The sequence below is a fragment of the Neomonachus schauinslandi genome, chromosome 6, assembly GCF_002201575.2.
Source record: "Neomonachus schauinslandi chromosome 6, ASM220157v2, whole genome shotgun sequence".
In the NCBI taxonomy this organism is placed as follows: Eukaryota; Metazoa; Chordata; class Mammalia; order Carnivora; family Phocidae; genus Neomonachus; species Neomonachus schauinslandi.
This window is the reverse complement of record NC_058408.1, coordinates 1,782,502-1,809,492: the sequence shown is the minus strand read 5'-3', so window position 1 is coordinate 1,809,492 and position 26,991 is coordinate 1,782,502. Positions and strand designations below refer to the sequence as shown.

At 59.6% G+C, this 26,991-nt stretch overlaps 3 protein-coding genes across 4 annotated transcripts; 1 reads left to right on the top strand and 2 right to left on the bottom strand.

Annotated features, from left to right (window-relative positions):
• Positions 1–241: 241 nt before the first annotated feature.
• RAB25 (RAB25, member RAS oncogene family) lies at positions 242–6,345 on the bottom strand. Its single transcript, XM_021681969.1, has 5 exons — positions 6,039–6,345; positions 3,024–3,219; positions 1,651–1,844; positions 978–1,058; positions 242–586 (listed from the first exon to the last, which is right to left on the bottom strand). The coding sequence occupies exons 1-5, from the start codon at positions 6,079–6,081 to the stop codon at positions 459–461; spliced, it is 642 nt and encodes a 213-aa protein (XP_021537644.1). The 5' UTR covers positions 6,082–6,345; the 3' UTR covers positions 242–458.
• Positions 6,346–7,538: 1,193 nt separating this feature from the next.
• On the bottom strand, positions 7,539–10,289 carry LAMTOR2 (late endosomal/lysosomal adaptor, MAPK and MTOR activator 2). 2 transcript variants are annotated; one of them, XM_021681970.2, is made up of 4 exons: positions 10,022–10,258; positions 9,651–9,813; positions 7,828–7,917; positions 7,539–7,618 (listed from the first exon to the last, which is right to left on the bottom strand). In XM_021681970.2, the coding sequence occupies exons 1-4, from the start codon at positions 10,087–10,089 to the stop codon at positions 7,562–7,564; spliced, it is 378 nt and encodes a 125-aa protein (XP_021537645.1). In that variant the 5' UTR covers positions 10,090–10,258; the 3' UTR covers positions 7,539–7,561. The 2 variants fall into 2 exon arrangements, with proteins under 2 accessions (XP_021537645.1, XP_044772201.1); XM_044916266.1 differs by lacking the exon at positions 7,828–7,917 and having other exon boundaries at positions 10,022–10,289.
• A 747-nt stretch (positions 10,290–11,036) lies between these two features.
• Positions 11,037–24,578, top strand: UBQLN4 (ubiquilin 4). The gene is given in 12 exon segments (XM_021682113.2): positions 11,037–11,163; positions 12,601–12,752; positions 13,152–13,308; positions 13,310–13,370; positions 13,946–14,208; positions 15,685–15,843; positions 19,486–19,711; positions 20,707–20,846; positions 21,299–21,382; positions 21,509–21,624; positions 21,812–21,998; positions 22,952–24,578. Coding segments are annotated over 12 exon segments (1,806 nt in total). The 5' UTR covers positions 11,037–11,055; the 3' UTR covers positions 23,105–24,578.
• Positions 24,579–26,991: the final 2,413 nt, after the last annotated feature.

Here is a 26,991-nt window from a genome sequence, read left to right as displayed (position 1 = left end):
TTCCAGATACCCCCTCTTGGCCACGCTGTCCTCCCTCCCCCACCTGCCCTGGGGGTTGGCAGAGGGAAGGGTGGGCCCCTCCCTCCCCCTTGGCACTGTCCCCAGACCACAGGACTCCAGAGGCAGCTGGCCCTGGGGGGCAGTGGGTATGGTGGGGAGGATGGGGGGCGGGGAGGGGAACACCAGCTCAGAGGGGCCAGAGGTGAAGGGGAGGCACGGATGGCAGGCAGCAGGCTGGCCCGACATTGGTACAAAACACAGCTTTATTTGAAGGCCAGATCTGTGGCTGGGGTTGGGGGACGACAAGTAATAAAGAAACGGGTGGGGGATCGGGAAGATCTTGGAGCTCCATGGGACCACTCTGACATCCGGAACCACAGGCCAGGCAGAGGTCCTGGAGCTGGGGTGGGAGTGGGGCACCAAAAAGCCAGTGGGGGCAGGGCGGGCGCTAGCCAGGGTCAGAGGCTGATGCAACAGGCCCTCTTCTCGCCAGGGCCCGGCTCCTGCCCAGCCTGGGCCCTGCCCAGAGCGATGGCGTTGGTCCGGCTACTGTTCTGCCTCTGCTTGGACACTTTGCTGAAGATCTCTGAGGGGGACGGAGGGCAGTGACGGGGTCAGAGGACCGAGAGCCCACGCCACCTACACACAAGGCGCGGACTCACCGAGCATGGGTGTGACCACACTTCAAGGAGACTTTGCCGGGAGGAAGTGGAGTTTGGGCACCTGCGTCCCTTCTACTTACCTGGGTGGAGAAGGGCTAACGCTTAGCTCCCTGGGAAGTGTGGCCTTCTCGTTCCTTCCCCAAGCCTCAGTCTCGGAGTGGGGAGGGGGCACTGGGGAGGCTCTGAGGAGGCTGGGGGCCCACACAGGGGCCAAGGAATCATCTGGGGTAGGCAAGGGCTGGCTGTCTGCATTCCTACCCCCACAAGAGCCTCAGGGATGGAATGGGGCTGCCAGATGGAGGCAGGGGCTCTAACCTTTGAGGACAGTCTCGAAGGCCAGCTCGACATTGGTGGAATCCAGGGCTGAGGTCTCCAGGAATAGCAGCCCATTGTTTTCTGGCAGGAAGGGAAACACAATAATATTTACCTAATGTTTACTGTGTACATTTGCAATGTGCTAACCCCTTGGCACGTATAGCTCATTTCATGCTTGAAACCACCTGTGAGGTAGATTTGACTATGATCCCTTTATCGCCCAGGAGGAAGCTGAAGCCCAGCAGCACAGGGAGACCAAACAAAGGACTGGCCAGGGGGTGTGAGGCCCCGGGACACAGAGCCCATACCCATAACCACTGCATCTTGCTGCCTCTGACCCCAGAGGCCTCCTGGGGGAGCATGACCGGAGAAGGTCAGGGGGGCACACCTGCCACACCCCAGATCTCTGAGCATCACGGAATGGCCTGCCTTAAAGGCAACAACAAATAATTGGCCAAAAAGACAATCTTAGGGCAAGTGGTGGGACATGATGAGGGACACAGGGTGACAAAAGGAGGGCTGGGAGACTCTGAGGAGGAAGCGATGCAGGTTGGGGTCCCCATGGAGGAGGTCCAGGCTGGGGCCCCAGGGCAGGAGCTGGGGCTGGGGCAGTGGGAGCTGGAGCGCCCAGGGCAGGCTGGAGGGGCTGGACGGGGTGGTGGTGGGCTCTCACCGGCAAACATTCGGGCCTCTTCAGTGGGTACCTCCCGGGCCTGCTGGAGGTCACTCTTGTTGCCCACGAGCATGACCACGATCGTGGCCTCGGCGTGGTCATAGAGCTCCTTCAGCCAGCGCTCCACCACGGCATAGGTCTGGTGCTTAGTTAGGTCAAACACCAGCAGGGCCCCCACCGCACCACGATAGTACCTGGGTGGGGGGTTGGGGGGGCGACAGAGGCAAGGTCAGAGGTGAGTACCAGAGATGGAGAAACATGAAGCTGAGGTCCAGGGGCCCACATCTGGCCAGGGCAACTCCAGGCTCTGGGCCTGAAGTTGAGCCCTCCGGGGCTACTGGTACAGCTGGGGGGTGGGGGGGTGCAGGGGGGGCATCCAAAGCAGCCCCACCTTCTCTGAAACCACTGGCTCCTCCTGCCTTCCTAGCCACGGCTTCCTTGGGTCTTTTGTTCTGATATTAGCCCTTGCTGTCCACCCATGTGCACCTGGGCCCCGGTCAACTCGGCCTCCGGGATGCCCACCTTCCATGGCATGTTCCTCACGTGGCTCCTGGGCCATGGTGCCCTCTTCTGTCCCATGGTCATGTCTTGCGAGGACGAGCTAAATGCCCACCCCACGCAGCAGTCCCCGAGCTGACCCTCTGAGGCCATCCCTGCAAGCGCCCAGCCTCGCTCCTGGCAGTAGGTGGGGCTTCTTCACACTGTGCTGTCTGATTCCTCCCGTTTTATCGATGTGTCAGCCGAGGCTCGTAAGAGCTCCGGTGAACAGTCCAAGAGTGCTGAGAGTGTGTGTGACTGAGCCCTGAACTCCTGCTTGCTGCCCCGGCAGCTGCCGTCCCCCGTCACACCCGCAGACCACCTTCCTCACATCTGGCCCGCCGCTGACTGGGTTTGGCGTGGCCTCGGCCTCCTCTGAGTAAGATGCGGCTCGGGGGCCAGCCCTTCAGGTGTGTGGTGAAATGGCAAAGGATGCCAAGTGCAAAGCAGAAGTGGGGCCACTCTCGATCCCACAGCCTCCCCCATCCCGGGTCCCCCTGACATCACCTCCTTGAGCCTCGGGTGCTTGTATTAAGCAGGAATTAATTATAACATCTTAGTCCTACAGTACTTTGAGGATTACACCAAATGCTCAACGGAAAGTGCCTCATACCCCCCGGACACGTAGCAAAGGCTTGGGAAGGGGTCCCGCAGCTGCTGCTTGTCCGCCTAGCAGTTGGTACTACCACATCCGGCCTCAGGCCATGGGGCTCACAGCCCCTGGGGCTCATCGGGGCCACGGAGTCCTGGGCTCCACCCAGGGAGCACACGGCCCAGCGGCCTCTCCTCCGGAGGCACTCCCCAGCTTCCCCAGTGCCCCCTGGCCCCGGGCTCACGCAGAGGTGATGGCTCGGTACCGCTCCAGGCCAGCCGTGTCCCAGATCTGAGCCTTGACAGCGGCCGTGCCCAGCATGACCGTGCGGGTGGAGAACTCAACCCCGATGGTGGTGCGGCTGTCGTGGCTGAACTCGTTCCGCGTGAACCGGGACAGCAGATTGGTCTTCCCCACGCCTGACTCGCCGATCAGCACCACTGCAGGAGAGGAGAGAGGGGGCTGAGCTGGGGGGGCGGGGGGCACCCATCGGGAGCAGGAGCTGAGCCCAGGAAACTGAGGGAGGAGCCCGGCCTCCTGGCAGAGCCTTCCAGACCGCCCAGGTGAGGGGCCAAGAGTTGGGGCTGCAGGCCTAACAGCGTTCTTGGTCTGGGCAGCCTGCACTTGGGATGGGGCGCCATCCGCGGGCTGTTTATGGGTGTCGGGGTTGAGGGCTACGAGGTTGGCAGGGTGTGTGGATGTGGACGGGGTGTAGGTCTGGGGAGGGCACATGTTTCTGGACCAGGCCACATGACAGCATTGTGCCTGTCTGGACGAGGAGGCTCGGTGTGCGTGCACGCGTGCGTGTGTATGTGCGTGTATGCATGCGTGCGCGTGCAAGTGTGCGCGTGCATGCGTGCGCGCATGTGTGCGTGCGCGCGCACGTGTCTGCATGCATGTGTGCGCGTGCATGTGTGCGTGTGTGCGCATGTGTGCGTGTGCGCGCGCGTGTGTATGTGCATGCGTGTGTGCACGTGCATATGTGTGCATGTGTGCACGCATGCATGCAGGCAGGAAGCCGCCACGCGAACACAAATGCAGGGAGAACATTTGGCAAGTGACGCATCTGGGGAGGGGGGAAAGTTCAGGGGGGTAAGAAGTTAGGATCCAGCTGTCCCCAAGGAGGGACAGTTAACACGGGGCTGAGTGTTGGACAGGCCTACCCTGACATGCGTTTTCACATGAAATATGGGAGTAACAATACTATTTTTTGGATTGTTGCAAGAAGTAAAGGAGATATCACTCAGGCTGATAGTTGTTGGCAGGTCAGTTCTTTCATGGCCAGGTTTCCAGGACTGGGATCTATGCGGGGTGGGGGGCGTGAAGAGCCTCTGGGCTGGTGCGCAGCATCCAGGGCCCAGCTTTACCCGCCACAGGTGAGTAGGGAGAGGGGGGGCTGATGCAAGGACGACCCACAAATTGCACAACCCTGAGCGAACACCCAGGATTACAGGAGGACCCCTAGGCTGGCGCCCTGGGAGCCACATATTCTGGGCGCTGGTCCCCACTTGGCCTCTCACTCGGCTAGTGACCTTGAAGAAGCAGCTTAGCTTTTCTAGGTTTCAGTTTTCTTGTTATAAAATCTATAAAGCCCCCTGGAAGGTGTGCAGGGAAGGAAGGAGCTGGGAGCAGTGTGGGCGTGGGTGTGTGTGTATTCCTGCCTCCCCCCTGCCGAGACCCTCATCCCGGCTCACCGCTGCCAGTGGCTGGGCCCCTAGCCCTGCCTTCACGCCCAGAAGGTGCTCAGGGCAAGGGCTTTGGAGCCCCAGAGACTTGGGCTTGAGTACTGACTTTGTGACCGTTTGTCAGTCTGTAAAACGGAGACACTAGGTGTCAACAGTGGTTGAGCACCTACTACGTGCCAGGCACCGTCCTGAAAGCCTTCCACGTATTGACTCTGACCCCCACCACAGCGCCAGGAGGCAAGTACCACGATCACCACCATCCCATTTTTAGAGGCGAGAAAAACAGACACTTGGAGAAGCGGCTGGTACCAGACAGCATGGCTGGCTTCGCAAACACAGAGGTGTGCCACCCCGATCCTCCTTCGAGGAAGGACGAGCCCCCAGCCCCCCGCTCCCTCAGCTTGCCCTGCCTCTCCGGGGCTGCCCGCAGCCGGTGCCGACGCGAGGTGAGGACAGGACAGCACCCGCCGCCCTTTGCCAAGGCTCTGTGACCCTGTGCTGCAGTTTGGCTTCTCCCTGTGTCTCCTCTCCCTTCCTTCCGCCAGAATAGACACCTTATATCCCAAACTTCTCAGTGTCTGCTTCTGGAGACCCCAACCTGCACGAACTGGTAATCGAGAGAGCTGAGATCTGGCTCCTGACCACTACGCTTGCAAAAGGAGACATGCGTTTTGGGGTCATTATGGAGACTCACGAGCTCGGGGCTGGCACAAAGAAGGGCTCAGGCAAGGGCAGCTACTAGTAACAGGGCCGCCCCAGCCTCCCCTTCCTGGACAGAGGCCCAGAGTACTGGTTCCGCAACCAACCGGAGTGGCCTGAGTCCCAGCCCCAGTGAGGGCGGGGCTTAGGCGGGGAGAGGCAGTGGGGAGGGGTGGCTGCACTGGGAATCACAGCTCTGCAGTCCACCCTGCCCTGAAGGAGACGTGGAGGTGGGGGTGCATGGGGGCTGGGGTCTACAGGGGTCCCATGCAGGGGCTGAGGGCAAGGAGCAGGAAAGATGTATGCATACTTCCAGGAGCAGCCAAGTCAACCCTGTGACTGGTATGTGGGCCCAAAGGGGCTGCCAAGGGACAGCAGACAAGGCCCCAGCCCTCAGAGTCTTCCAGGTTCTATAAGACCCTGCTCTCGATCTATTACATCTTCCCTGTCTTCACCCCGAAATGGACAGAGCTCTCCTTTCTCTTCTTTCCTGCACATCCACCCAGAAACAGGGCTTTTTCCTCTCAAGGTTATTCCCTCTCTTCTCAGGAGGGAAGTCCTCTCTGAAGTCTTACCTCCATCTCTCGCACTGCGCGCTTGACAATTCCTAGGGATGTGGGCTTCCTTTGCAAATGGAGCAGAGGGGCCTAACTTGGGCCCCACCAGGGAGTGATCAACATCATTATCTGCAGGAGTAGAGCACTCCAGCAGCTCCAGAACTTTTGCCCCAGTAACCAGACCCTCCCCCACTCCCTGCAGCTTGCTTTCTTCTCCAAAGGAATGATGGACCCGGGGACAGTCCTGGTAACAGGTAAAAAGACAGGAGGGGTGCTCTCTGGCTCTGACGGTCTCTCTCTTTATGGACCCCAACTCACCCTTGAAGACAAAGTTATAATCTTCCTCAGCTCTGTTCCCCATCCTGGCTCCGCATGGAGGGTACGAGTGGCTTCAGGGACGGAGGTGACAGGTCTACGCGTTGGCTCAGTACCCTCCACTCTCAGCTCTCCAGACCCGGATCCGCCGCTCCTCTCATTGGGGGTAAAGAAACTTCTGCAGGCAGAGGGCTTGAGGGCCCACTTGAGGTTAGGCAGGGCCTGGGAGGCTCAGCTCTAGCAGGTGGGGGTGCTGCAAGGAAGCCAAGAGGACGGAAGCTGAGAACAGGAAGAGCAGGTGGTGGAGACCTGGGGCCCAGGTGGGTGGAGAGATGATGACGTCAGACAGGTTAGGCAGGTTGAGTGTCTGCTCTCAGCCGGTGCTCCCGCGGGGCGGGCGGGCAGGCTGGTGGGGGGGGACACGGGGCGGGGGTGGAGCTGGGACAGGCACAGGACCTTCAGAGAGCCAGCTGAGGACTGAGTGCACGGTGCTAGGGCTCCTGGGACCAGGAACCTACCTGGGCAGCCACCAGTGAGTGAGAAATAGCCTCTCAGGGAGCAGAAACCTGCTTGGCCTCCTGCTTTTCCTTCAGAGGCTCTGGTGGGGGGTGATTGGGGGCACCAGGGGAAGGGCTGCTGGGGCGAGGGGCTGGGGCTGATGGGTGCCAATCACCTTGCTGCAGTGCAGAATTCTGGGAGCGGTGTTGTGGACACAGAATCGTCTGCCCCTCCCGACAGCCCAGGGCCTGGGATGGGCAGTGTTCCTCACCCTGGGTGGAGCTGAAACTCGCCGCCTACCTCTCCCCTGGGATGGTCCCTTCCTTGGGCACTGGGCTAGGGGCTGGTAGTTCCCTGTCCACACCTGCTCTAAGGACCCAGGGTAAGCAGAGAGATGGGTGGGGGAGGAGTTTGAGCGCAGGGCAGAATCTGGAGATGCCTCTGAGGCCCTCTGACACCCCCTCCCCGGGATCAGTGGTCTCACGGTAAAGCCATACCGCCTGCAAAGCGCTTCAAGATCCGGAGGGTGTGAGCATGGGGTGGCCCTGGTAGGTGGCTAGTGTGCACTCTTCCAACCCCAAGGGCAGAAAAGGCACCCCCCAAAGTTGGGACTGAACGACGCTGGCCTTGCAGGGCCCTATATTCTCGCTGTCCAACAGGACCCCCGGCAGCCCCCCAGCAGCCTGCTACTTCTCTGAGGTCGCTCCCAAACGTGTGCCCATCAGGTGGCTGAACCTTTCAGAGGGGCAGGGCCGAGATGGTCATGTTGCTGAGGCGCCCCAGCTGTCAGAGGGCAAGGGGAGAGGTGGGCCCTCAGGAGTCTCTCCTGAGCAGTCCTCACTCTGTTCCACCTCCTTCGGCTCCTCCCGTTCAAGAAATCAGTCATCACGCAAGATAGGAGTTCAAGTTTATTCTTGGAAAAAACAAAGTCTCACCCTCCCCCCACCACCCGGAAAGGCTTCCCCAGGGGGCCCTGCCCCTCCAAATGGTCATTTATCTTTTTTGACCCCAGCTTCAGCCAAGGCTCATTATGAGGCAGCTACTTGGGTAAGGGGTTCCTCCAGGTACTGCACCAAGGCCTGGGCCTGCAAGAGGGGAGGAGAAATCAGGCCCACACAGGATCTGCCACTAGAGGGATCCCCAATCCAGGCCGGATGCCCGCTGCTGAGCACCCAGCCCCCACCCACTCCTGGGAGTCAGCCCACCGCAGACTCCAAGAAGGTGGTGGGGTAGGAGTGGACAGTGAAGAGCACAAAGGCTGGGCCCACAGTCAGAGGAACGGGTACATACACACCTTGGCCTTGAGCATTCCGAAGCCCACCGTCTCCTTGGCGTACATACACAGCAGAAGGTTGGCCACCCGGGTGATGGCAACACGGCCCTCCTGGTGGGGGGTGATATCGTGGGATGTAGTGTTCCGCTTGGCACCCTTAGCCCTCTCTTTCCCCAAGGGCTCCTCTTCAGGGAGACTATCATCTTCTTCCTTCCATGCCCTGGGCATGGCAGGGGCTTCAGACGAGGGGCTCTGGCCACAGCCCTGGACGTGGGGTCCTGAGCTCAGATTCCAGGGTCAGCACAGCCCCCTGCTAACCAACCTTCCCCGGGGAAACTCAACCTCGCAGAAACTTGGTTTCTCTGTGACCCCTGCCTCATCCCAGTTGGTGAGGATGCCAGTACACAGGACGGAGTTTTGAAACTGCAGAGGGCCGTCCAAATGGGTGATATTATTATTACGGGTTCACCCCAAAGACCCTCTAAGGAGTGTGGGAGCAATTAACCTAATCCATAATTCTCTTTTCCCATGGTAAAGTTTTTCAAATTGCAGTTCTGACTCTAGGGTTCCATCAATGGAGGAGGTGGGTCAGTATGAAAAAGAAGAGAAACGGAGTGCACTGCATGTTTGTTTTAGTTGGGGGGGGGGTGTGGGCTCTGACATAACAGCTATTTCTTTGGCTGGGGTGTGGACAAGACGTTGGAAAGCTAGTGCCCTACAGCACCCACTCTAGGTTAGGCACCCAGCAGGAGTCATCAACTGAACTGAAATGGCATCCCTGGTTGGGCATGGGGTGAGGATGACGTAGGCAGCCCCGTTACAGTGGAAATCCTCTGGGAAGAGTTCACGCTTGGGCCTTTTCAGTTTGGTTCAGCGAACTTTCACTGGGCATTTGCTGTGTGCTGGGAGCCAGGTGCTGCACTCCCTCCCTCTCTGGCCTCACCTCCTACTCACCTCCCCTATTCCCATGCTGCTCCAACTACATCAGCCTCAGGGCCTTTGCACTTGCTGTTCTGCCAGAAATGCTCTTCCCCTAGACGGCCATATGGCTGGCCAACTTCCTTCAGATCTTTAATGAAATGTCACCTTTTCAGTGAGACTGTCCCTGATATGTGCCCCACCTCACTTCCGTTTCGCATAACATTTTCAATATCTCACATCCTAGTGTTTTGACTTACATATGTATTTTACAGCACACATAAAACCATAAGCTTCTGTGAGAAGTTAAGGCGGCAGTTTTGGTCCTGTTTGCTACTTTTCCCCTAATCCTTGAGAACACTGCACGGACCTAAACACGTGTTGGCCGAACAAATACAAAGGTAGGTGAGACCCTTTCTGTTTCCCGGAAATTCACAGTCTAACGGCTACTTCCCCTTTCTGGGCTGCAGCTCCCTCTTCTGCAAACTGAAGGGACGGGCCGAGAATCTGGAGACTCCGCTGTGCTTCTGTGAGCCTGTGACTCGGGGTGACAACACTGTACAGTTTACATCCTTCCGTGTGATCTTCATGACAAGCCTGTGTGCGTGCACTCCTGTTAGGCGGTATTACTGTTCCCACATTGGAGATGCAGTCAGGAAGTTCAGAGAGCTCAAGTGACTTACCTAGGGCTCCACGAATGACAAGTGGCCAGCTGAGGCCAGAAGCCCAGGCAGACACTGGGTCCCCGGCCCCCTCCTCACCACCCCTTGCTGCATAGGGCCCTGCCTACCACAATGCTGCAGCAGACCGACTCTTGGAAGCCCGCAGAGATCCTGTCCCTGCCCCTCCAACCATCCAGAGTGGGGTCCAGGTAGCCCCATGGGGATCCCCTTGGGGGACAGAGGGAGTGGCTCCCCTCTCCATACCATGCAGTCCATGAGGATGAATTTGAGATTGTCTTCGTTAAACGCTTGGTTCCCGTTGCGGTCGTAGGCGGCCCAGATGTTGCTGGCGATAGCCGCGGTGACCCGGGCGTCCGTGTCCCCGTAACCGGAGTAGGCCAGCAGAGAGCCCTCGTTATTCAGCAGCCTGGCGAGCGGCGGTAAGAGATAGGGACGTGCTCGGGGCGGCGAGAAAACGCCTGCGCTCTCGCCCCACCTCCCGCCGGGGCGCTTCCAGAAAGCAGGGGTCTGGGCAAAGCGCGGCCCTTCCCGCCGGCCGCGGCCCCTCTGCCCTCCTCCCTCCCCGAGACCCTTCCCCAGCGCGCCACGGGCTCGCCTCCTCCGGCCGCACTCACAGCGTGCTCTGGACACCTCCGGTGTTAGCCTGGCTCAGCACCTGGGTCAAAGCCTTGGGACGCAGCATGCCTGCGGCTCCCAGGCCCGGGCTTCCGCGCCAGCCCCCGAGCTAACTCCCGCGGGCCTCCGCGGGCACCTCCCCGAGCTCCCCGCCGCTCCGGAACCCCGCGCGATCCGGAGGTCCCGGCCCGGCTCTGGGGTGGCGACGCAACACCGCCCCGCCGCGGGGGGCGCCGGGAGTTGTAGTTCCGCGTGGCCTCGCGGCGCACCCTGGGAACTGTAGTTCGCCTTTCCCGGGGACCCACGTGGTCGTTGGGGGGGTTAAAGAGCGGGAGCGAAAGGATAGGGGCAGGACTGGAAGGGCGTTTAACAACCCACTCCCCTCCCCGCCACCTCGGGGAGAGAAGAGTGAGTATGCCCGCTTGACAATCCACGACCAGAAACTGAAAAAAGAAATCCCGGTATTTGTCAGGCACACGTTTGGTTACTTTTCAGAGCAGTTCCCTACGTTATGCACGACCCTGTGACATGAGACCAAGGCTCAGAAAGGCCTCTGGAGCCGTACTTAGTAGACTCCGAGCAGGCCACGACCTCCGGGGGCATAGTCAGTCCTAGAGGTGAGACCTTGGGTGGACGTCCAGACGTGGGGGGGGTCAGCCTCCGAGTCGGGAGAGGCCCGGGAACCAGGACAACGCGGCGGCGACAGGGACACGGCGTTCTGTCCCGGAGCGGGAGTCACCGCGGAGGCGGCGGGCCAGGACCGGCGGCGGGCTGTCTCGGGGAGCCCGCCCCGCCCCGCGAGGCCCGGGCCGCCCCGGCTGCAGTGCCCCCCCCAGGCCGCCCGGGGCGCTGTGGGCGCAGTTGGTCCGGAGGGCGGCGCGGCCGCGGGGAGGGGAGGGGAGGGGAGGGGAGGGCAGGGCAGGGGAGGGCGGAGGGGCGGAGGCCGGAGCAGAGCCGGCCGGGCGGGCGGCCGGGCGGGGAGGAGGAGGAGGAGCCGGGGCGGGCTGGCGGGCGGCCGGGTGGCGGCGGCGGCATGGCGGAGCCGAGCGCGGCCGAGGCCAGGCCCCCCATTCGGGTCACCGTCAAGACCCCCAAGGACAAGGAGGAAATTGTGATCTGCGATCGAGCCTCCGTCAAGGAGGTAGTACGAGCGGCGAGGGTGGCGGAGGAGGGGTCTGCGGAGAGAGGGGTGGCTCCGAGGCGGTGGGGCGGCGGGCGGGGAGGGTGGGGGCCCCGCGGGATCTCGGAGGGGAGGGAGGGGAGGAGCGGGGCTGGGGGCGTCCTGCGAGGGGCTCCGGCAGGCGCAGCGCGTGCGGCGGACTCGAGGCCGGGGCTCGCCTTGTGGCCTGGGTTGGGGGCGTGGCGGAGAGCTGGGAGGGGGCACCTTGCACCGGGGAGGGGAAGGACTCGGGGTCTGAGGGCGGCGTGCGCCCCGAGGACTGGTCGGGGATTCGAGGGGCCGCGGCCCGGCGGCCTCCGGCCTCGGTGCTGCGCCAGGGGAGTGGGCGGGGGGCGCCCCCGAGTGCTGGGGCGCGGGGCGCTGGACGAGCGTTTCCCTCGGCCCGTATCCGTCCTACCTTTTCAAATCGAGGTGGTTACAGTGGGCCCTCGGCCCCTCCGGGACTTACGGTGTGCAGTAGGTGCTCAATAAAAGTGTGTTGGATGAGTGAATGAGGGAGCACTGCCTGTGTTCGCCCCCCCCCACCCCGGTGGCAGCTCCAGAATTTCTCATAGGCGGGGCTTAAGATAGGCCATCTGGTTGGAAGGAAGAGATCTGGAAGCTGCCTTGGCTTAGCAAGTGCACTCTTTACTGAGAGTGTCCTGTTTTGGTTTGTTTGGGTTTGCGGGGAGAGCTGATGGATTTGGGGAGTCTGAATCTCCCCAAGCCAGTCTTTAGTGCATTCATGCCCCCCCTCCCCCCATACAAAATGACTGCATTCCAGAACTTACATCCTCTGCCCTGCAGAGCTCAATCTGAAACCAGCTTTGGCTGAGAGGCCGTGTGTTGGGTCAAGAACTGGGGCTTTGGTGTCAAGACCTGAATTCCAGGCCGCCCAGGGCAAGTCACGTAACTGCTCTGATCCTTAGTTTTCTCATCCTGAAAGTGGAGATGATAATTCATATCTATCTCACGGGACTGAGACTCTTAACTCCTGAGTAGCTGCTGCTGTTAGAGATCATTTGGAGTCTGTGTGTTGTCGTTGTTACGAAAAGGCTGGGAGGCAGAGAAACCTGGAGTCTAGAACCGAAGGCTGAAGAGAGACAGGCCTGGGTCCAAGGCTGCTGAAGGAGTTGGGACAGAGAGAGCCACAGGCAGCGCCCTTGTCCTGGGGAGCTGGAGGGAGGGACCGAGGAGGGAGTCTGGAGAACTGGCTGGGCCTTCTAGGCTGGGAGTCCCTGGGGTTGAGCCGAGACAGGAGCCTGTCACTGGTCCATCTCTTTGGTTAACAATGGAGCTGCTCAGTGCCACTGGATGGATGGGGTCTAGACTGCAGAGGGACTTCCCAGACCAGAGGTAGGGTCCCTGGTGGGTGGAGCCCAGGGAGGCTCTGCAGTGACCTCTGCCTCTTGACCACAGTTCAAAGAGGAGATCTCCAGGAGGTTTAAGGCTCAGCAGGATCAGCTGGTCCTGATCTTCGCAGGCAAGATCCTCAAGGACGGGGACACACTGAACCAGCATGGGATCAAGGATGGGCTCACTGTCCATCTGGTCATCAAGACCCCTCAGAAGTAAGTCCAGGAGAGGAGCAGATCCAGCTGCTGACTGGGCCTGTCTTCCCCACCTGGTCCTCGCTTTCTCAACTGTCGCTCACCTGCACGTGGAGGGCCACGCCAGCACCCAGGAAGGTGGCTCTCAGGGATTGCCAGGCAGCCCAACCATCTCCCCTACAGGGGAAAGGAACCTCACCTGCCTCTCCCAGAATGCCCTGCAGGCAGGTGGTCCTTGCTCGGCCTCCGCCCGAGTTCCCCACCCAGCGCCGCCTGCCTCCGCCCGATTTCCCCACCCAGCCCCGCCTGTGGGTGCCTTCGGAGTTGGCTTACTCGGTAGGGCAGGGGCTGCACCGAAAGGAACTCCGTGTCTTCCCTTTCCTGTTCACTTCAGCCAGGACTTTCTTCCTCTGTCCTCAGGGCTCCAGATCCAGCTGCCGCCACTGCTTCTTCTCCCTCCACTCCAGACCCTGCCTCAGCACCCTCCACCACGCCCGCTTCGCCTGCCACCCCTGCCCAGCCCTCCACCTCGGGCAGTACCACTTCAGATGCCGGCAGCGGCAGCCGGAGGAGCAGTGGGGGGGGGTCCCTCCCCGGGGGCTGGGGAGGGACCCCCCAGTGCTACTGCATCCATACTCTGTAAGCCCTCAGGGAGGAGGGCACAGTCCTGTCTGGGGCTAGGGAGGCGGGGAGAGCCAAGAGGAGGCAGAAACGTGGCCCCTGCTTCTGGTCGGATGGGGATGGGGACCCCTGGACATGGCGTTCCAGACACTGGTGCTTGGGCAAAGCAGGGGAGGAGGCCAGTCTACCAGGGCCTCCCCAAGGAGGGGAGCGTGGATGAGCGTTCAGAGGGAGGGGCGGAATGGGGTTGGGGATGTGGAGAACGCAGGGTGAGGATGTTGGAGTTTGGGGACAAGGGGGGTCCAGCAGCAGCCAGCTGGGGAATATTTACTGCTGATTGAGCAGGCCCCCACTGGTCACCCTCTCTGTGCTGTGCCCGGCTCTCAGCCTCTGCCTCCAGAGAGGTCTCGGTCCACTGGGCTCCCATCTGCAGTGGGGCAGGGCTGCAGTGGGGCAGGGCTGGGGCCGGGGGAAGGATTGGGAGGGGAGGTGAGAGAAGCAGGCGAGGCTCCTCGGGGAGACCTGAGCGCAGTGGCTGTGGCCAGGTGGGGGCAGGGGCTTGTGGCCGACTGTGACCCCGCCCCTCCCCGCAGCTGGCTTTGGGGGCATCCTGGGCCTGGGCAGCCTGGGCCTGGGCTCTGCCAACTTTATGGAGCTGCAGCAGCAGATGCAGAGGCAGCTGATGTCCAACCCCGAGATGCTGTCGCAGATCATGGAGAACCCCCTGGTCCAGGATATGATGTCTAACCCCGACCTGATGCGCCACATGATCATGGCCAACCCCCAGATGCAGCAGCTGATGGAGCGGAACCCTGAGATCAGCCACATGCTCAACAACCCGGAGCTCATGAGGCAGGTAGGTGTGAGAGAAGGTTGGCGTGGGGACGGGCAGGACACAAACCCGGAGGGCACCGGCCGGGCCGCCTTGTCCTGCGTCGGCTTGTGTGTGTACTTGCTCACCCAGCAGCCATGCTGTGAACGCTGGGGGTGTCGGTCTGGCTTTCCGGGAACTTCTGGTCTCAAAGGGAAGTGGGACTTGTAGGCACGCAGTTGTAATGCAGTGGGGTTGGTGCTATCATATAGTCGCAGGGTCCCCGAGGGGCACAGAGAGGGGCTCCCGACCCTGCCCTGAGACCCAGAGGAGGAAAAAGGGGAGAGCATTCAGGGCTGAGGGACCGCAGGTGCAAAGGCAGGGGGGCGCTTGGGGAGCCTGGGGCTGGGCAGGGCCGGTGGCAGAGGCAGTTCCGTGTTGGCCTTCGGGAGCTGCGTCTTATGGCCCAGGGCAGTGGGGGCCAGGGAAAGACGAGGGCAGCAGGGCTGTGGGCACCGGGGCCGGGCTCATCGGAAGATCAGTTCCTTCAGCGCGAGGATCTGCAAGTGTTTTCTTCACTGTCCAGAGCGGTGCCTGGTGTGCGGAGGTCCCTTGGCAAACAGTGAGGGCAGGAGTCACGGGGTGAGGAGTCAGGTCCCACCTTAGACATAAAGGTGTTTCGGAGACGCAAGTGCAGAGCGGACTTGGGAGTAAGGACTGGGAAGGCGTCCCCAGTCGGGCACGGACAGGCAGGAGCTATGCGGTCATGTGTGTCGTCGGGGCTTGTCCCCTGGGGCTGACGCGGGCCGGCCCTTACTGACACTGAGCTGTTGGCTCCAGAGAGAAAGCCCCCATGCTCTGGCTGGGCCAGAGACCTCGGGCCGGGGTTAGAGAGTGTTGGCAGCGCTGTCCTGGCTTGAATGCCTCCCGTCCCCGACTTGTGGTCATCTGCCAGGAACCACAGTACAATCTTGGGCAGACAGACCCACCTGGCCTCGAAACCTGGCTTCACCGCTAACTGGCTCCGTGTCCCCAGGGAGTCTCAGCCTATTTTCTCATCCGCAGTATAGGGACAGAAATACCTCCTTGGGACAAGTATTGTGGGGATCCCATGATTTCAGTTGTGCACATGGCTTTGCCTGGTGTCTGTATGTAGTAGGCGCTCAATAGATGTTGATTTCCTCTGCTGCCTCCTCTTCTTTCTCATGTCCTTTCTTACTCGGTTTCCTTTTGCTCCCTGACACCTGGGCTTCCTGAACCCGAGGAAGGGGAGCTGTGGCCCTCACCCTGTCCGGGATCACTGTACCACAGTACAGAAAGCTGGATACCCACAGGGAGGCAGGGCTGGAGCCAAGGTGGCTGTAGCAGAAGGAAGTCCGACTTAGCTGTCCCGCTGCCTCTGTGGGGTGGTTCCTGGGCCCTGGCCCCTAGTCCCGATGCAGACCCCTCAGGGCCCACCCTTGTCCAAGCTTGGTACCCCCCAGGTTCCAGGGTTCTTCCTGTCTCTCCCTTCTCTACCAGACCATGGAACTGGCTCGGAATCCAGCCATGATGCAAGAAATGATGCGGAACCAGGACCGGGCCCTGAGCAACCTGGAGAGCATCCCTGGGGGGTATAATGCCCTCCGCCGCATGTACACAGACATCCAGGAGCCGATGTTCAGTGCTGCCCGGGAACAGGTGGGGCCGGGGGCCAGGCTGTGGGAGGGCTGCTGGGGCTCAGGAGTCCCTCCCCCAGACTCAGGCAAGCCTGGGGTGCTGTCCGCTCCTCCTTTCTGATCTAGCCCTGCGAGAGTGGGCCTTGGCTTGAAGCAGTGCTCACGGCAGAGGCAGGGATGGCCCAGCTCTGCCTGCGGGGGAGACAGTAGGGCAGAAGGTAGCAGAATTCCCTGGGGACATGGAGAGGGCGTAGCATCCAAGGGATCTGACAGCCTCGTGCACCAGAGGCTCAAAGGTGGTGGGGCAGATCTGGAGTGAGACAGCCGACCCCAGCACAGTGTGTCTCAAGTGTGGTCCACGGATCACCTGCATCAGCATCACCCAGGGGGCTTGTCGATAATCCCGGGCCCCTCCTTTGAGCTATTTATTGATTCAGTCTCTGGAATCAGGCTTGGGAAGTTGCACTTTTGAAAGTGCCTTATGAATTCTTCCAACCACATAAAAGGTACAGACAAAAAGACTGCATCCTTTTGTATCCACATTGCCCTAACGCGTTGCCGTACGTGGAGCCTCGGTGCTTTTTGGCTCTTTTTTTAAGTTTAACGTATACTGAATACATTATACATTTTACACACTTCAGAGTTCCCAAGTTATGCCAAGTAAACAAAAGGAATCCTTTTATTTCCATCTCCCAGCCACCTCTTTTCCACCCCAGAGATAACTAATGTTAGTATTTTTTAGAGTTTCCTGGACATGTTTAATACTTGCAAACAAGACGTTACAGATAGAATTGCAGCCTTCACGTGTTCCCTGCCCCATTTTACCCCTTTCACTCTCCAGAGAGAACCAGCACCCTGAAGTTGGTATTTACCATTTTGATTCTTTTATGGCCTGTGTTCGTATCCGTAAATAACTTAGAGCATTGATTTGCATATTTTTAAACCTCATAGAAGTGGTATCCTGCTGTTCATATAATTTTTAACTTGCTTTTTCAAAACATTTAAAAAATGTTTTATTGGAGAATAATATGGCTTCAGAAAGGTACACATATCATAAGTGTACAGCCTGATGGATTTGCACACACTGAACACACCCCCCAAATAGTGCCCAGGTGGGAGGGTGGGGTCTCATGTTACTTTTTCCCGGTGGAAGAGAAAAGCCCCATATCCTGAGTGGTTCATGCTATCCCAACAGATTTCCTTGCTCATGCTGTCTCTGGCCTACAGCAAATCTCCACAAATAAGTGTGTGTCTTGCTGACTCTACAGGGTTCCACTGGTCTGTTTGTCTGTCCCTACAGTGATACCACATTTTCTTAATTAAGTCTGGGTACCTGGTAGAGTAAACCCCCCACCTTATTTTCCAACATCTTCTTGGTTATTCTTGGCATTGCTCTTTCAAATTTTAGAAAGTGCTTATAGGGTTCAACTATGAGTTTTTTAAAGAATTTTTTTTTTTAAGATTTTATTTATTTGAGAGAGTGAGTGAGAGTACGAGAGGGAGGAGGGTCAGAGGGAGAAGCAGACTCCCACTGAGCAGGGAGCCTGACGCGGGGCTCCATCCCAGGGCCCCGGGATCATGACCTGAGCCGAAGGCAGATGCTTAACCGACTGAACCACCCAGGCGCCCCTGAAAGAATTTATTTTAATAAAAAGTTATATAAAGAAAAAAGGAACTTATTTATTTTAAATTATTTTTAAGTATTTAATTAAAAATATACATCAAAGTAATGCATGCACCTGGTTAAAAAAAAATCCAGTAGCTGCGAAGGGCTTCTAATAAGCCCTCTGGCTAATTCTGATCCACACTAGGCTGTAGGAACCCCTGGAACAGTTGGAAGAAGGGAGATTTGGCGTCAGCAAACTGGGGTTCAGATCCCTGGCCACCATTTTTAGTGGTGCGGGTTTAAGTGAGTTGCTCCACCTTTCTGAGTCTTAGCTTCCATGTTTTCAGACTGGAGGCAACCTATTAAAGTAGCGGTTCTTGATCATTTTGGCCTCAGGACCAGCTTAGACGCTTAAGAATTACTGAGGACCCCAAAGAGCTTTTGTTTCTGTGGGTTAGATCTATCAATATTCACTGCATCTGAAATTAAGACTGAGAAACGTAAGGAATGTTTATTAATTCATCTTAAAATAAGAGTAAATCAACTACACGTTCACATAAACAGCATGTTCTTTTAAAAAATAACTTCATTTTCCTAAACAAAACTTGAGCAGACAGTGGCCTTGTTTTAATGTTTGCAGACTTCTTTACTGCACGACGGCTGGACTCGCAGCTCGGCTTCTGCGTTCGGTCCGTTGCAATGTCACATGTCACGTGGCCTCTGGAAAAGGCCATTGAACACTGATGAAGACAACAAAAGTGAAAAAAAGCACATAGCACCTCAGAACTACAAAAACAGTGCTAAGCCTTGCAGGGGTCCCAGGACCACACTTTGAGAACTGGTATCTTGGAGGGCTACTGTAAACATTAGAATAAATGTGCCAGGCACATAGTAGGTGCTCAATAAATGGCTGCTGTCATTGCTAGAGGGAGGTCAGAAAGAGGTTCGGTCCAGAGAGCGTGCCGGAAACAACGGGGCCCAGAACCCAGCGGTGGTGGGTGCAGGGCGAGTCACCAGGCAGGACATCGGAAGCAGGGACAGCGCCTGAGGCTGTGGCGTGCAGACCCTGGCCTGTTGTCAGCAGGCATCTGGTCAGGCGGAAGAAGCGCAGTGAGGGCCGCAGGGTCCTGGGTGAGCTCTGGTCCCCGCAACCCACTTTGAGTAAGCAGGAAGCCCCGTGGTGAGGAGCGGCTGAGGCTGCTCAGGTACCTCCTGCTTAGGTGAGGGCCACCCGGGACCTCAGGAGAGGGAGCCTGAGCAGGGGCACAGGGTGTGGACTCCGTCAGCAAGCCCACCCCTGCACAGAGCTCCTTCCTGGGTGCGGTGGATCTGGAGGGAGGAACTTTCGGGGCTGCCTCAGGCAGCACACTGTGTAATGGGGTACAGACCCCGAGGTGGGTGACACAGCCGAGGGGGCCCGTTTAGCTGCAGGAAGGAGGCTGAGGAGGAGGAGACCGTGTGGGGGAAGCAGTGGAGGGAGGGCATGCTCAGCCAGAGATGCGCTCCACTGAGGGGCTCGGCTGTGTGCGCCTCAGTGGACAGAATGCCGCTTAGGGGACCTGGGGGGCGGGTTCTGGGGAGTGGGTGCTGGACCGAGATGGCTGGAAAAGGGGAAGCCTAGAGGCAGATCAGGGCTGAGACAGCAGGCTCCCACCAAGCCAACGATCGCTTATTCTAATGTCAGGGGAGGGGTGCAAAGGGGACCTTGTCTCTGCCCCTTGAGAGCTAAGGAAGACAAATACATCGCTACACAGCGGGAAGGGTGCACGTCAAGTCCCACAGGGCACAGAGGAGACTAGAGACCGAATGTTTAGAGGCGCCGGGGGAGGCGGGAAGTTTCCAGCTGCCTGAGGGGTGTTGTGACCGGGTGGCCGGCACTGGCCAGTTCCCACCCTGCAGGATGAGGGGGGCGCTGCCCGTTGTGAGCTGCCCTCCGGGGTCTGAGGCCCCTGTCCCTTTGCCAGGGAGGGGAGGCTGTTAGGTGAGAGGACACAGAGGGCCTGGCCCTTACCCCTGCTTTGTTTCAGTCCTTAACCCAGAACCTTTCCCTCCTCCCAGTTTGGCAACAATCCCTTCTCTTCCCTGGCCGGGAACTCCGACAGCTCATCCTCCCAGCCTCTGCGGACTGAGAACCGAGAGCCCCTCCCTAACCCCTGGAGCCCCTCGCCCCCTACCTCCCAGGCCCCCGGGTCCGGGGGGGAGGGCACCGGAGGATCGGGGACCAGCCAGGTGCACCCGACAGTCTCGAACCCCTTTGGGATCAATGCGGCTAGCCTGGGGTCAGGTATGTCCTAGGGTGGAAGGAGCTTAGTGGGGTCACCAGGGTGGTCCCTCTGCCCCAGGACTGAATGGGGCTCACACTGCTCCAGAATATTGAAGACAGGTGAGACTGTATTGAAGCCACAGAGGGGGCTCTGCAGCCTCAGAAGATGTGGGGTGGTTTGGGCTGTGTTTCCTGTCCCTGGGAGCAGCCTGGGTAATGGCTCACGAAAAAAGCAGGCCCACCTCCTAAGCTCCTGCAGCCCTGCTGGAACTATCCAGCATCATCAGTGGGTCAGACTGGGGAGGAGCATGTGGGGGAGCACTCGGGGCACACCTGGGGCAGGCAGGTATGAGGCTGGGGGAGAGGGATGTGCAGATCTGCCATGGACAGAAGTGGGGGTTATGCACTGCAAATCCTTAGGGATGCCCCATGTGTCTGGACTATGACCGTACATATGACTCGGGGTGTCTTTAGTAGATGCCCTGATTTCTCTGTGCCCTGGGCTGGGGGGGGGGGGGGCGCACCTTGATCCAAAAGTCCCTTCCCCTCTGTGTGCTTCAGCTCCCTTATTTGTAAAATCAGGGGTTTGAACCTGATCCATGGCTTTAAAATTGTGCTCCAGTCCTGGGGTGTCTGGACCAGCCCCAGGAGAAGGAAGGACCGAGTGGGAGGGGCTCCAGCCCTCCTGCCAGGCTCTGAGCAGACCGCTGGCATACTTGGTTTTTGAGCGAGATCTGGTTTGAGGAAAGGGCCTCTGCCACTAGGCACAGGTCTGCTAACCACGAGTCCAGGGGACCGGAGCCTGCGTCAGGGACAGCCGGGGGCGTGGCCAAGACCCAGGCCCCAGCCGCAGCAGGGAGAGGGACGCACGCCCCCCTGTACTGGGGCCGTGTTATCGCTGCCGTTCTGAACTGCGTCACCACCCAGCGTCGCAAGCGGGGAGACGGAAGGGCAGCATCTGGTTTCCATCTGGACCCCTTTTCTCCTGTTCCGTTGTCTTCCTCCTTTTGTGCCAGGGGTGTTCAACAGCCCAGAGATGCAGGCCCTCCTCCAGCAGATCTCAGAAAACCCCCAGCTGATGCAGAACGTGATTTCAGCTCCCTACATGCGCAGCATGATGCAGACGCTGGCCCAGAACCCCGACTTCGCTGCTCAGGTACGGAGCTGCCACCAGGGGGGCGCGCTGGGGGCAGTGACTGGCGCTGGTCAGGTCAGTCCCGAGCCAGACTGCGGGGCGGGCATCCTAGGCCCGCCGCCTCCGAGCTAAGCCCTTTACGAGCCTCCCTCCCGGTTTGTTTGCTGTGAGTGCTCATGGCGGCGGCTCCTCCCTCACGGAGTTGTGCGGGCTCTGGGAGTGCATACGAGGAAAGTGCACAGAAGGCGGCTGGCGCAGCGTGAGCACCGTGAACTTGCAGAACGGCTGCCAGCACCAGGGTGGGGCTGGGTGCCCCGGCTCGCGGCCCGGAGTGTGGCTCCATCTCCTCCCGCTGCCCCACATCGGCCTCCGGGGGACCCCGAGACCCACACTTCCTGCAGTGGTGAGGGTGCTGGGGGGCGATTCTTGGGGAGGGCGGGCCTAGGCCTCCCCTGCTGCCCTCCCCCCTGCAGATGATGGTGAATGTGCCGCTCTTTGCGGGGAACCCCCAGCTCCAGGAGCAGCTGCGCCTTCAGCTCCCCGTCTTCCTCCAGCAGGTGCGTGAGGGGCCAGGAGTGGCGGCTGGGGGGGTTGAAGGGCAGGGCAGAGCTCCGGCCTCGGGCTTGGGTGGCCTCCCGCATCCTGCCACCTCCCACCGCCTTCCTGTGCCTGTTTCCCGCCAGATGCAGAACCCGGAGTCCCTCTCTGTCCTCACCAACCCCCGCGCCATGCAGGCCCTGCTGCAGATCCAGCAGGGCCTGCAGACCCTGCAGACCGAGGCCCCTGGGCTGGTACCCAGGTGAGGGGGGCCGGGGGGGCGGGCAGCGAGGTGTGGGCTCCTCCTCCCCGCCCCCTCCCCTGGCGCTCCCCGCTGCCACTGTGTGTCCGAGGGTCTGCTCTCCTCCCTCCGCTCTTCCTTCTGCACCTCACGCGCCCGTCCCTTTCTCAGAGGCTGCCTCCCACCTCTTGGTCTCTCCTGCCTGCAGCCTTGGTTCCTTTGGGATGTCCCGGACCCCGGCACCCCCGGCAGGCAGCAACACCGGGGCCGCACCCGAGGCCCCCACCTCCTCGCCGGCACCCCCTGCCACGTCTCCTCCAGCAGGGGCCTCTGGTGCCCAGCAGCAGCTCATGCAGCAGATGGTCCAGCTGTTGGCTGGCGGTGGGAGCTCACAGGTACGCAGGGCGGCCGGCGCGGGGGGCCGAGCAGCAGAATGGAGACAGCGGAGCGCTCGGGGTCAGCCAGCCCTGCGCTCCTCGGGTCCTAGGCGGCCACTTGCTGGCCTTGCGGGGGGTTGCCGCCATCCCCAAGTTCCGTTTCCACAGCCGTGGAGTGGGGCTGGGAACAGTGACCGTCCCACTGGCTGCCAGGCACCGCTCTGAGTGCTCCGTGGGAGCGCGCGTTCACGCTGAGCTTCACCACGCCTTGTCAGCGAGCTGCATCTCTGTCATAAGGGGAAAAGGGAGGCGCAGAGAGGTGAAGTGCTTCGCTCAGAGTCCCCCAGCCAGTAAGTCGGTAACGGAGCCGAGATCCCAGCCCCGGCATGTGGCTCCGGAATGTGCGCCTCAGCCACCGTGCCCCGGCCCTGGTGCTGGTACCGTAGGGCTCCTGGAAACTGAAGCCCTGTGGCTCTGAGGCTGGGGAGGAGGGTCCTGGGGCATGGGGTCACTAGAGCCCTGGACCACAAAGGCAAGGCCAGGGCGTTGGCTGAGGAGTAGGGTAGACCTGAGGCGAGGCCCTTCACCTTTCTCTGGCCTCTCCCGTGGCTCCGTGTGTGGACACGGCCGGGGCCGGAGCACGTGTAGAGCGTGCGTCTTCCTGACCGCAGAGTGTTCGGCTCCCAGAGTGCCACGAACGTGTCCAGAGCGCTGATGGAAAGAGTTAGGAGCATGGGCTGATCTGTTTGAAATGTCTGGAAAGACGTCCTCCCCTTCTGTTACACAGTCGTTTCGTGGCCTGGGGAGCAGCCTCCTTGGCCCCTTTTGGCAGCTCACCCCGCCCTGCCCACTGCTTGACCCTGAGGATGTGCGAGAAGACCTACTGCTCCCCTTCCCTCGGCCACACACCTCAGATTCGACTGGGCCCCGGGGGGGGTTCCCCCCCCACCTCACAAGGCCTGTCCCTCCAGGTGCAGACGCCAGAAGTGAGGTTCCAGCAGCAGCTGGACCAGCTCCACTCCATGGGCTTCATCAACCGTGAGGCCAACCTGCAGGCCCTCATTGCTACCGGAGGGGACGTCAACGCGGCCATCGAGAGACTCCTGGGCTCGCAGCTCTCCTAACCGCCCGGCTGCACCACCCGCCTGCCCCCTCCCTCTGTGCCTGCCGTCCCCATCTTCTCCCTGTCCCTCCAGACAGCAGGCTGGCTTCAGGGCCACGGGCCTGGCCCCGGAGCTCTGAGAATTGTGGGTTTACTTGCACATCTCTTACAGAGTCTTCTATCCGGGTCCCCCTTGAGCGGGGCTGCGCGAGCCGTTTTCCAGTGTCGTGGGCCGGCCCCAGCTCCTGGCCCTGCCGCCAGCCTGCAGACGTCCCGGTGGTGGCGTGGGGTTGGCAGGGGGACTGCCATCTGCTCTGCGGGGACGGGGTGTTCCTCTGGGGCCTAGGGTTTGGCTTGTATGGTTCCTTGTGGGGACTCTTCCTTCTCTCCGCCCCCTCCTCCCACCGGCAGCCTGATCCGAGCTGGGGTCACACACTCGGAGGGAGGGGCAGGTGCACAGGCTGCCTTTTCCTCCTCACCCCCTGTCCTGGTCCCTTCATCCAGGCTTTGTTGGGATGTCCCAAGAGAGGAGATGCCTGTCCTCCCTGTCTAAAGGGGGAGGCGACCGCCCTCTCTGTACAAGGAACTAACAAGCCCCGGACCAGCCCCATGGAGATTTGCTAGAGGAAGGGAAGGGGGAGAAGGACCCAAGTCAAAGGCTCAGAAGTTGGAATTGACACTTGGGGAACGGAAGCCCTAGTAGCTGTTTTAGGCGGGAGAGCGCAGACTCAGGCCTGGCAGAGAAGGCCTAGAGATGCTCACAAATTGGAGCTGAAGGAAGGGGCTCACAGGGGCTCCTACCGGCTCCAGGGCCAGGACCTGCTGGTGTCCCCAGATACCACTGGTTTGAGCCCCCTTCAAAAGACATGAAGGGCTTGGGGTCTGTCTCAGCAGTGGGTGTGTGTGTGCTGGCGTAAGCACACACACATGCTCAGTGAGTTGCACAGGAGGGTGGGTTCTTTGTTGATTACTGGTTCCGAGCTCTCTCCCACCACAGAGGAGTGGGCGAAAGGGCCAGTCTGGGGCGAGAATACATACAGTCCAGCCAGCCAGGCCCCTTGGGTACCCGAGGGTAGTGCGGTTACCCCTCCCAAAGCTGTCAGGGCTGTGAGCAGCACCCCTCCCACCCCTCCCCTCCTTGCTGTTGGGGGGTAGTACAGCAGTCTCTCCCCTGCAGTCCCTGGCCTTTGGAGTCTTCACTGTTTCTTCCAGGCCAGAAAGTTCTATTTGAGGAAGGAAAGGAGAGGGCGGCAGCCATGCCTTTGATCTGGAGTTGGATGTCGCTCTGTTGGAGCGCAGAGGAGGCTCTTCTCTCCGCTGCGTAGGCCGGCTGCTCGGAGTTCCCACGGCCGAGCGTGCAGAAGGGAGAGCAGCAGAATCTTCTCCAGATGGGAAAGGGTCCCAAGCAATCCAGAGAGGATGTCTGTGTGGCTCCCCCACTCCCCGACGTCCACACTGGCCTTTGTAAATAAATGACGTGGTCTTTGTTGTCATGATGTCTTGGAGTTTGTTTTCTGGGGGAGAGGAGGCTGGCTGACAACAACTTGGTTTGAGGGGGTTTTTATAAAGTGGGATCTGGAGGAAGTGGCAGTTGGGTTCAGTGGGCAGAGGTGAAGGGAGAGCTGGTGGAGCTCAGTCAGGGGCTCAGAGCCGGGAAGGGCTGCGCGGCGCCAGTCCCCATCCCCCGCTCTGGGCGGAGAGGAGTGTCCTTCCTCCCTCTGATGCGATGGCAAGACTGTTCTCCCCTCACCTCAGGGAAAAAGGTCAAAACACAGGAGAGCCTTGCAGTCCAGACCTTCTGCAAGTGACGTCTAGGAACTTTTGGTCTTGAGCTCCGAGACCAAGCCTGGCCGGCGCGTCCCGCGGCTCGTGTGAACTGAGGGAAGTCTAGTGATGGGTTGTCCCGCGCACGAGGTTACGGACGAGGCCACCGTGCAACAGGACGGAGCCGTCTGTGGGAGGCCCCACTTCGGGTAACGTGGACTGGACGTCCCACACCAGCACTTTCATTACACTTCTTTTTTTCAAGATTTTATTTATTTATTTGAGAGTGAGCACAAAAGCCGGGGGAGCGGCAGAGGGCGAAGCAGGCTCCCCGCCGAGCAGGGAGCCCGATGTGGGGCTCGATCCCAGGACCCTGGGACCATGACCTGAGCCGAAGGCAGACGCCACCCAGGCGCCCCTCACTACGAGTTTTAAAAGCTGGATGAAAAACAGAAAATACCGGAAAAGCATCAAAGGGCCAACGAGACAGGTGCGGAGTGCAAGGGGGCGGGAAGGCCCGAAACGCTGCCTCAGACCCGGGACTTCTGTCCAGGGGAAAACATGGCCGAGGGGCTGAGTTGTGCTTGGAGAGCCTGGAAGGACCGGAGCTAGGGGGACAGGAAGGGGGTCTGGGGATGCTGGTAAAGATCCAGCACTTGGTCCAGGGCCCTGAAGGATGAATTGGGAACAAACCAGTCACGGATTCTGCAGTGGAGCACCATTCTGGGTGGCCCGGAAGTTCTCAAGCCTCAGACCTGGAATAAGACGATCCCAGATGGCTGGCGTCTCCAGATGCTAGGTGGTAGAAGCAGAAATCTCCAGGAACATAACGTCAACCACAGTAAAAGTGAATGAAGCACCGACAAGATAAGGCACTGCCCGCGAGACCAAGCAGGAACGAGGGACAATGGATGGACCCACGGCAATTCCGTCGGCTGGAATTACAGACAGAGACGAAAATGGCTGGTTAGCATTTCAAGCTAAAGACCCAACTTGGAAGTTTCAGCAGAGACCAGGAACTACCAAACGAGATGCGGCACGATGGCAGAAAGACCAAGTGGAGAGTGGGCAGAGGGAGAGGGAGAAGCAGACTCCCCGCTGAGCAGGGAGCCTGACACAGGGCTCGATCCCAGGACCCCAGGATCATGACCTGAGCCGAAGGCAGACACTTCACCGACTGAGCCACCAGGCGCCCCCAGGATGGAAGTTTTCCCACCCAGCAAATAAGCACAATGTGTACCCGCCAAACAACTAGAGGGAGAAAAATAAAGTGAGGACTCAAAAGCAAGACAAAAAAAAAAAAAGAAGTCCAGGAGATTTTTCAGGATGGGGAAGCGATCGTGCATGATCCTGCCCTGGTGGATCTGTGACACCGTGCACTTGCCAAAACCCATAGAACTTTCCAGCAGAGGAAACCCTAGGGTATGCAAACTGGAAACACACATGCCATCTGGGAAGTCAGGGGACCCCGGGACGGGAGGAAGAATGTAACCAGAGGATCTAAGTCTATTATAAATGTATGCAATCACCTCACGGAGGAGGCATAGATGCGGACTCAGGCTACTCGGAAATGTGGAATTTGTAAAAGCAAAGACAAAGGAAACCTAGCGCTGTGCTCTGGTTGGGACGTGTCCCATGGATGTCTTGTTAACAATCCTGATACCACAATAGACGGAGCTAGAACTGAACAACTAAGTAAATGGTGGGTCCCCAGGGGAGCGTGGTTCTCACTGTGGGAGCCGGAGTTATAGACAAGCGAGGGGATGAGGCTAGAATGACCCACGTCCTAATGGATTTGAGGTGGAGACATCAGCATGAACTCGTGTTTAGCTTAATTCAGATGCAGATGGAAATATCTGTAGATGCGCGAGTTAGCACACGTCCATCCTCGCTCCCCGTGGAGAGGGGGCCCTCGGGGCAGTTGGTGGCTTCATGCGCACCTGGTGCCCAGGCCTTGGTCTGTAACTCCATTCTCCAGTGAAGGCACCCGGGGCTCCTCGGAGGAGCGGCTGATGCCGGGACAGGAGTTGTGCTAGAGGAGGCAGGAGCCTCCCGTAGGAAGGGAAGACACACAGTGACTGGGCCATGGCATGAGGGACACAGGAGCCCCTGAAGGACCTCCCAACGGCCAAAGCTGGAACAACG

Excerpts from the sequence above, each read along its gene's own strand:
- RAB25 (XM_021681969.1), bottom strand. The coding sequence starts at position 6,081 with ATGGGGAACAGAGCTGAGGAAGATTATAACTTTGTCTTCAAGG. Across the intron at positions 1,845-3,023 it reads TACCGAGCCATCACCTCTGC|GTACTATCGTGGTGCGGTGG; the intron begins GTGAGCCCGGGG and ends CCCCCCACCCAG. Across the intron at positions 1,059-1,650 it reads AGAGGCCCGAATGTTTGCCG|AAAACAATGGGCTGCTATTC; the intron begins GTGAGAGCCCAC and ends CCTTCCTGCCAG.
- LAMTOR2 (XM_021681970.2), bottom strand. The coding sequence starts at position 10,089 with ATGCTGCGTCCCAAGGCTTTGACCCAGGTGCTGAGCCAGGCTAACACC. Across the intron at positions 9,814-10,021 it reads GGAGGTGTCCAGAGCACGCT|GCTGCTGAATAACGAGGGCT; the intron begins GTGAGTGCGGCC and ends GCCGCTCGCCAG. Across the intron at positions 7,918-9,650 it reads TCATCCTCATGGACTGCATG|GAGGGCCGTGTTGCCATCAC; the intron begins GTATGGAGAGGG and ends ACCCCCCACCAG.